Source organism: Ictalurus punctatus, chromosome 5, assembly GCF_001660625.3.
Source record: "Ictalurus punctatus breed USDA103 chromosome 5, Coco_2.0, whole genome shotgun sequence".
Taxonomy (NCBI): Eukaryota; Metazoa; Chordata; class Actinopteri; order Siluriformes; family Ictaluridae; genus Ictalurus; species Ictalurus punctatus.
This window is the reverse complement of record NC_030420.2, coordinates 2,665,099-2,674,817: the sequence shown is the minus strand read 5'-3', so window position 1 is coordinate 2,674,817 and position 9,719 is coordinate 2,665,099. Positions and strand designations below refer to the sequence as shown.

The 9,719-nt window shown below is 42.0% G+C and overlaps 1 protein-coding gene across 1 annotated transcript; it reads right to left on the bottom strand.

Moving 5' to 3' along the window:
- Positions 1-61: 61 nt before the first annotated feature.
- On the bottom strand, positions 62-6,052 carry dusp2 (dual specificity phosphatase 2). Its single transcript, XM_017468780.3, has 4 exons — positions 5,174-6,052; positions 3,578-3,708; positions 2,677-2,896; positions 62-1,803 (listed from the first exon to the last, which is right to left on the bottom strand). The coding sequence occupies exons 1-4, from the start codon at positions 5,571-5,573 to the stop codon at positions 1,517-1,519; spliced, it is 1,038 nt and encodes a 345-aa protein (XP_017324269.1). The 5' UTR covers positions 5,574-6,052; the 3' UTR covers positions 62-1,516.
- Positions 6,053-9,719: the final 3,667 nt, after the last annotated feature.

Genomic DNA, 9,719 nt, shown 5'->3' with positions numbered 1-9,719 from the left:
GTGTGTGTGTGTGTGTGTGTGTGTGAATATATCTGACGGTAGGCCATAAAAGACACCTTATATTTGTAATTTAACAAAGTCTTTTAATGGACACCTGGATACGGCAGCTTATACGCTACATAGTCACCAATATGAACAAAAATCAAAACAAATAAATTATTTACAAATAAAGTGCAGTGTTTAAGAACTCGACAATATTTACAGCATGGGGCGAAAATATACATACTTATATATATATATATATATATATATATATATGTCTTAGTTTCTTCATGACCCTTCTAAATCAGTAACGTTTAAATAGACAAAACATGGAACATTTCAAAATATCACAGTATGAATGTTTTATAGGACACACGGTAAGAATGTTCCTCTACACTCCAGTTTGAAATCTGGGATCACAGCTTTTTAGGTCACTCCCTGAGTTGGATTCATCTGCTGATAAACCAAACGCGGTCCGATCTCAGTGACTGATGCAATATAAGTCAGTATTGGACGGTCTGTAGGAGCGTATTGCAAAGGGATCTTAACGTCTTTGGCTGAAGGATGAAGGAGATGTGCAGATTTGTGCAGCTCCTCCTCCTTCGGCAACAACTACGATCGATCTGTAGTCAGTGTGCGTAATCACTAATCAGGCCACAATGAAGGGATCGTGCAGGGAACGTAGCAGCTCAGTGAACAACTAACGTCAGCTAGTTTTAAAGTGTTAAAGTTCAAAACCAGAACCGTATAAAGACAGCGCTGTTCGGTTCGGGACTGCTCCGTTACCTCGTGTAGCTACATGGCGACGATTTTGTTCCGCATGACCGTGAGATCATTAATGAAATTTCTCATTTTGTCGCAAGACGGTGTGCTAGATGTTTCTCTGATTGTTACGCTGGATGTATGTCGTTGAGTTGAGGGTTGAGCAATGTGGCAACGTAATGTGATCAATTAAGCAATATGGCGACTGCGGTCAATCGTGAGAAACGCTTTTGTAACGAGAATTTGGGTATGATTTTCATGGATGATGTTTAGGAATAAACATTTCTTCAGACTGGTTTGTTAGCGAAACTAAAATATCCTAATAAATGATATAGAATTGTGTATCGTAGTAATATAATCGCCATATCGCTCAACCCTCGGCTGGATGTCACGAATTTCTGCTCACCAACGTATCTCAGGGTTTTCTTCATCCTCATATGCATTAGTATTATGTGCTGATTAGTTCGATGGTTGTCGGGTCCTTGTGGATACGATAATGACCCAATGCTCTCAGATGGATTTTCCTGCTTTTATATATATATATTAAAAAAATGCACGGAATAAAACGGTGCAGAGTCTAGTGCGGGTAGTCGCTTAGTGCACTTTAGCATGTAGACTAAATAAATACACATCGTTTTGGCTCAAAGTGTGGATTCGAGAGAATCCCATATGGGAGTGAATGTGTTTGATGGACTGAAGACCGAAAAAATGTCACAGTATGGAGAGTCACGAGTCGCAGCCCTCGTACGGTCTCTTCGGAGCACAAGAAAGGTCATGATAGATCAGTGTTGTCTGAGCAGAGGTACTGAAACGCGGTGGCGCCGTTCTCCGAGTCCAGAACCGTGTAAGGACACAGGACGTCCGTCTCGAACTGCAGCAGCTGGCCCATGAAGGACAGGTTTGGGGAGATCACTTGTCGTCGACGCTTCACGAAATCGAAGGCCTCGTTCAGGCGCACGCGGCGGGCGTGGATCAGATACGCCAAGCAGATGGTGGCGGAGCGAGAGATGCCGGCCTGGCAGTGGACCAGAACTCGACCGCCACTTTCCTTGACGGAATCTGGAAAAGGGTGGAGAACGTGGTTACAGTTCAGCAAAATAAATAAATAAATAAATAAATAAATAATAGAAAGCTGAGAATGACATGCATCGCGGAATATCGCTGGGACGATACGGCGGAGTGCGAAGGTTTTACTTCGAAATGACGAACAAGCCGTTACACGTGAGCTAGGTTTTACAGATGCTCCTTCACCATCATAAATCATTTCTTGTTTGCCCAGACACTAGATACTCCGATGTCTTTTAAATCCCCTTCTCCGAGTGTGTTCGAGAAGGTCACGGTTTCAGGTCTCGTGATAGGTATTTTCCAGATTCGCAAAAAGGGGATACAAACTTTTGCACGACACTGTACATATGTGTACGTTGCCAGACAAACGTTTTTTTTTGAAAAGCTGAAGGTTTTTATGTCTTTCGTTCAGCTTCTACGGCTTAATCACTATTATTACTACAGACGAAATAAAAAAAATAATCAGAACCAGAAAGGAAATAAGGAAGGATGAATCTTTGGGGGAACTTATTAACTTCTCGCTCTCAGCTCTTAATGAGACTTCTAAATGTGTGCTTTATTAAAGACATTTATTAAAGATGATATGATCTTTGTTGAAGGATTTAGCCCGGTATTATTAGATCAGCTCTAGACCGTTCCAATACAAAGAGTCGTTTATAAGTACAAACCGAACTCATTTCAGTCAGCCTGCGATAAGAAACTTAATCTTAATAAAAACTTCATAATAGTTCATAGCTATAACGTCATGCAAAATTATGAACCGGTTAACCGAGCCGTGCCGCTCAGTGTCGTCCTCTGAAACAGAAACTGTGATGAACTAAAAACAAAACGAGGACGTGAAACTGAAAGCATAAAAGCGTAGTTTACCGATGAAGTGGATGGCCTGTGGGAAGAGCACCCGGATGTCCGCTGCCATGCTGTCCTCTACCCTCAGGGTCATGTAGCTCAGTTCGTTCTCAAACAGGTTCGGGCAGGACGAGGAGACGTTGAGGACGGCCGTGATGCCGCAGCGCTGCAGCAGATCCCTCTGAGACGAGTGACGCGCGCTGCCCAGGAACAGAAAGGGCAAGATCTCTACAGGACCGCCCTGCGAAACGACACACATACACACTGCGTAAGATGTTTTCGAAAACATGATATCTTTTTCTATTTTAAACTTGAAAAATGTCCTAAAAAGATCATTCGACACCATGAAAAAGGTTCAGAATTCTACGAATACGCCAACGAGAAACGCCCCCAGCTTTGTTCATAATGACGACATGGACAGTTTGATGAATGATGTTGATATGAATATGCAAATCAGAAGCCCTACAAGGCTCTACTTGGTGTTACATTGACCGCATTTGCATATCGGGACCTGATTGGCTGCTATATTTTATGATGCAATAGAAAGATGTCTTTAGAGATTAGTAAATCTCTTTTTTCACCGCGTGTTTTCTCATTATTATATTCCATTTGTAAAAACCCAACACATTTCATAAGGTTTTTACATAAACTAGATGTTTAGTTCATTAACCGTTGGCTTCCGTGTGGATTTGTTTCTTAACTTCTGATCACATTTTGTCAACGTTTAAACATAATGGGCTTGAAGTGTTTTCGGAAAATGTCCAGTGTCCAGTTAAAGCTGAACTATTCATTTATGTGAGGTCAGTACTCCATACTGCACACTCCTTTTCCCTCTCTTTTTTATCAGCACGAAAGCTATACTTAATTTCTTCTATCGGCGTAGTTATTATATGTTCAACACCACATGTTGATGTTTTCCTACCTGGTCATACAGAGGCGTCGTTCTGCCGGAGACTCGCGGCTCCGAGTCGCTCAGCGTCGTCTGATTCCCACAAACACCTGGTGCACTGATACACAGCTCAGGGTAGAGCGCTACAAATCCATCAAATCCTCCTGTAGATAAATAAATCAATAGATATTAATTAATACATGATTCATTAATGGAGAGGAAAACACGATATTACAAGCAGAAATGATAAACCCTTTATGGAATTTGTTTTTTATATTTATATATATATATATATACACACACAAACTCTCTCTCTCTCTCCATATATATATACAAACTCTCTCTCTCTCTCACACACACATGCATACATATATATATATATATATATATATATATATATATGAAGGCAAAGAATTTTTCAGCATACTAGTTATAAGTTATTGTAATGGCTTTAAAGTGGACTTTTCAACATTTTAGCACAACAAAGACAAGAATACTGCATTATGATCACACTGCTGAACGCTGGATAACCATCAGTGTGGATTATTTCGACCAAACTGAAACACTGTGGCACTTTCATATGCACGGAGTACCTCTGTTTTTGACTCTGCGGTGTCTCTCGAACACCGTGTTTACTTTCCTGAGTTGAGCGACTTTGCATATTTACAGTTCGTATTAACCCGAAAGAGAAACTATCGACCGTTTACTCGACTTTCATCGGGCCTTCTTAAATACATTTACATTTGGGAACACGGATTAAAGCAGTGTGTGATATACCGTATCAGTGCTACAAAGCTCGGGATTGTAATAAACAAACGATACATCGTGTAGCTGTAATACAATATTACTGGTAGATTAGAACAATTAAAGTTAGCCGGCATTGTATGGTTGTTTATATTTTGATAAAATGAACAAATGTACGCTTACAATGTAGCTCCACTGTGAAATAAAACACTCTTTTCCATTTATTTAAACACTAAAGTGACGATTTGGACAGTTCTAATAGAGCGAGAGAGAGAGGGTTGTTTACAGAGAGAGAAGTTTACCCAGCATTCAGCAAGGGGGCTTTATTTTTTGCCTCAGTGTGTAGTGATCATGATATTGAATATTTTGTGTTTATCGAGCTAAAAGGTTATATGATCGAAAGTCCCTGAGTAATGCAAAACATCAGAATATTCATAGGCTTAAAGATCACTGAGCAAAAACCTGTTACAAGAACAGTTTATGGAGAAAAGTATCAACTTCATGCGATTTTAGTACGTATCAAATTAACTGTGTGTTCAGTAGGCTACAGAGCAAAATAATCAGGATATATATATATATATATATATATATATATATATATATATATATATATATATATATATATATATATATATACTCATAATTAATAATAATGAAGCATATTAATAAGTGTGTTGTTCATTACATGTATTAATACTCTATATTTAATGTAGATTCTGCTCAACTGTAACTTGTGGTTTATTAATATATAATGCGACATATAAACACATGATATGAATATAGTTTATTATATGATGTGTATGTAAAATGAGCTGTTACTGTGTGTATGTTAGATTAGATTAGGTTAGATTAGATTAGATTATTTTTCACATGATGGTGCGTTACCTTGCAGGAAGCAGATCCGCGCCGTGCCCGCGTGCACCTCTCTCTGGAGCGCGCACAGCAGCAGCCCCGTCAGGCTCTCGCTCTCGAGCTCGGCGGCCGCGCGGCTCTTGTCGTCCAGCACCACGATGTGGCGGAAGTCGCCGCTCCGCACGCGCGCCAGCAGGGACCGGTCGGCCAGCAGGCAGTCGAGGCGCGCGCCGGACTCCGTGGCCCCCCTGCTGCACCTGCGCCGCAGCAGCGAGTTCCACGCGGCGTTCTGCGCGCGGCAGATGTGCGCGCGCGAGAAGGCGAGGAACGGCCGGCAGTCCAGGAGCAGTAGCGCGCCTCTGCTCTCCGGGGTCACGAGCATCTGCACGAGCTCTTCGCTTGAGATCTCTACTGGCTCTCCGATAACTCCCATTATATTATTATTATTATTATTATTATTATTATTATTATTATTATTTATTTAAACAAACAAAAAAATCAATTAACGAACAAGCCTAACGTTTTATTTATTGATTTATAAATGTAAAAATTTATTTTTAAAAAAATCCCAAAAGATACAACAACTACTAAACTACTAAATAAGTAGCCTAAGTAAGTAAGTAAGTAAATAAATAAATAAATACATAAAAAATATAAATTCTGCGCAAAAAAAGTTTATTTTAAATGTAGAATAAACAAACTAACTATATTTTGAACAAAAAAAAATCAAGCAAGTCAAAAAAAAAAAAAAAAAAAGTCATAAAAATCTCCTCGAGTTTCTTTCCTTTCCAGTTCCTGCGGTAATAAACCCTCTACACTGACTTCATGTCATGTCGCGCGCGCTTTTTTTTTTTATTTTTAACTACTCTCACTTCAGCAGCTGTGTTTTGTAACAACGGAGGCGGAAGTGTCAAGCTGTTATTTGTGCCGCTGCGGCACCGCCCTCTTTTTTTTTCCGTTGAAGGAAGCGACGTCACGGGAGGAAACGCCATATTTGGGCGCTCGGCTTTAACCGGCGCTCCATATTTGGAATGTTGACGCGAGCACGTGACCTCCCCTGGTTCCCACAGGCGTTTAGGCGCGCTCTCCGGGGTTACCCTCGGGTTTTTCTTGTGCTTTTTAAACCTCTGACGATTTGTTGAATCTTCAGCACGCACATTACAGTACACTACACTACACACACACACACACACACACACACACACACACTACACTAAATGAAAGTTGTAAGTAAATCCCTGGATCACGTATGAATCACTGTGTTTGAAGGTGTGACGCAAACAAGTATGGGGCATGCTTCTGTGTGTGTGTGTGTGTGTGTGTGGGCACAGTGCAATATGCAGAGACTTTCCATCCAGGTGTAAAAACATGAGGGCTGAATAAAGAAGGGCACAATAGAAGAAAAAAAAAAAAACCCAACAATAACACAAAGCAAAAGGAATAAGGAATAAGATCAATAGCGTTTAGATGAGCTCGGTGTTCATAACCTGTAAGGGGTAAAAAATGAAAAACACACACACACAAAAAAGCTAAGAATAAGGCGCACAGAGGTCAAAAAAAAAAAAAAGATCAGCTGAATGAATCATCAGCTCACTCCATAACCATAAGGCTGAAAATGACTTACTGGATTTACACAACAATAATCCTCATTGTCCTTGCACTGTCCACACACACACACACACACACACGGGCTTGTACTTGAGAGAACACCGAACACCAGGTCATTCCGGATGTTTCCGGGAGGAAAAGCGACTTAATTGTGAGCTGTAAACATGACAGGAATTAAACATTTAGATCACATTATATAAGGGTGCGTCTCAAACCGCTCCCAAGCTCCCTAGTCGGCGAACCAGTATATTGTGTACACAAGTCCAGCGTCAACGCTCCATGGTTTATGCGGTGCGCTGTGGGACTTTTTCAGGAGCGAAAGTTTTTTTCGTCCGTGCACCAGAAAGATCGTGCGATCGAGACGGCACTTAAAATGGCCGCCTCGCCGATCGGTGCGCCGGACTACTGGGCTAGCGAGCGGATTGAGACGCAACATAAGAACACCATCAAGATAAAACCCTGTTACAGGGAGGCGAGTACAGCACGGACACACGGGCGAAAGGGGTTTTTAAAGAAACGAAACAAGTGCTTTTTCAAGTGCTCGGTGAAGAGGTAGGTCGTTAGTCTTTGGTTGTAATACAGCCAGTGACTCATCTCTTCACACAGACCAGGGGGAAGTTCATTCCAAGTCAGGGGAAGTTCAGAATAAAACACCTAGCCAGATCGGATTGGCTAATCTGTTTAGTAATCTGAGGTCACACTCATGACCCAGCGTGCGGTCTCCAGCTGAGCTCTCGCTCAGCAAAACTCCACAAAATGCCCAGAGAACAGAACGACGCTCCAAAATAAAAACACTCCACCATCAAGCGTCCATCATCATATCACAGTTTACGTCATCTTATATCTGCTCTGTCAGAATCTCATGATTTATTTGATTTTTATTTAAGATACTATGGCTTGCTATGATATGATTTATTATTATTTTTTTAATAAAGTGTACCGTATATTGCACGTCTCTACGAGTAAATCGGGGCAGATGTCCAGCTGTAGAGCTCTCTCGGATTGTTTTACGTCACTTCGCACATGCAGGATTCGTACGGGTTTTCGGTTCGGTTCTTCAGTTCACTTTCTCACATCTTCTTATCGGGTCATATCCGTCACGTTTAACTTCCCTGCCACTCTTCTTCACCGAGTCGTAACCTGGCTTTAGGAGCTCAAACGGACAAGCTCGAGATCCCTCGTGCACCGAAGGCTGGGAGGAAAGGCGAGCTAGGGGTCGGAAGAGGTGTAAGAAAGGAAGTGATGCCGAGTGTTGCAGTAGAGGAACTTTTGAGGAACTCCGCATGGCTGAAAGGCTGATAGGTCATCGCTGCTAATAAACACCCCCGGATTACAACAAAACACCATCATTTCTGGCATCACAGCAAACTGATGACTGATGAGTTATAGTAACATCAACGTTACCTCATGCTTACGCGTTACGCAACACAGTAGGGCTTTAATATCCGGACCAGTTGTGCCAAGTCAAAAAAAGAAACAAACTCAAAACTTGTAACGATGCAGTTTTGTAACCACACGTTGTAAATATACTGTAAATATATTGTAAATATACTGTGCAAACGTTGTAAATATACTGTAGACAATGTTTTTAACGTTACTCATTAGAACGTCATTAGGAAATAATTACGAAACTGTTAAAGACGAATGGCTTGTTTCAGGAAATAAATGGTTGAAACAAGCAAACTGGTCTGCCAGTGGAACACAAGAGTACGCCAGTATGAGTTATCACTCCAAAACACACCAAAGGAGCAGTCCGTTTCTTCCTGAATAAAAAAATAAAGCCAGCTGAGCCGACGGACATACGGATCTGGAATGATTTGCGCGGCTGTTTTGAGCTCGCTGATATTAACTGACACTTCCTGGAAGCCCCGCCCCCTTCCCCCTCCATCTTACATGCTGTCAGAGCTCTCTGGACTCTTCGCGTTCTGTCACTGTAAACGGAGAAAGTTTTGAAATCATTCATATGCAGTCGAATTGATCAATATTCAGTGTGAAGACCGTTTAACTTGTAAAAGTAAATATACTGTTACGGTGGCTTAGAGGTCGGCACGTTCGCCTCACCCCTCCAGGGTCGGGGGTTGGATTCCCGCCGTGGCCCTGCATGTGCGGAGTTTGCATGTTCCCCCCGTGTTGCGGGGGTTTCCTCTGGGTCCTCCCCCAGTCCAAAGACACGCATGGTAGGCTGATTGGTGTGTCCAAAGTGTCTGGAGTGTGTGTATGTGATTGTATGGCCTGCGATGGATTGGCACCCTGTCCAGGGTGTACCCCGCCTTGTTCCCGATGCTTCCTGGGATAGGCTCCATGTTTCCCCGTGAAGAAAGTATAAGCGGTATAGAAGATGGATGGATATATTGTTATGATTTGTACTGTTTACGGCACATTACTGTGGAATCCCTGAAAAAATCCACCATCCAGCTCGTTTTTTTGCGATTCCCGCTGCCATCTAGCAGTTCCCGACTGCGCATTTACATAAACGATCTTGAGTGTTATGAGCCTCATGACTCATAACAGTGCAAAACTCAAGAAGCAAACGTTAGACATTAAACGTCTCTCGGTCGATAGACGTTTTGCGACAAAGGGGGAAATTATGTACAAAGCTTTCCTTTTGAAGCCCAGTTCTTCTTTCTCTCTGCTTTATATTTGGCTTCAAAACCACCTGAAGCTAAGGCTTGTTGGGTCATGAGTTGTAAAAACACACTGAGGTCATTCTGAGGCAGTGACATGCATAAGCACGGTAGGCCATGTGAGCGTACAGCGGACAGAGTGACGATTATCCCACACTGCGTGGAGGCGAAAACCTGATGCCGTTCGGACGAGCTGTCACACAGTCATCTGCGTGAAAAACACTAAATCATCCGTATAACGCCCGGGTGATTTAAGCGCGCTCCTGTAAAATCACGTCCGCTTTTTGAGTAAAAGGGACGAACAAAAAGAAAAAGAGCTGCTTTTCAAGGAAGAGGAGGAGGAGGAG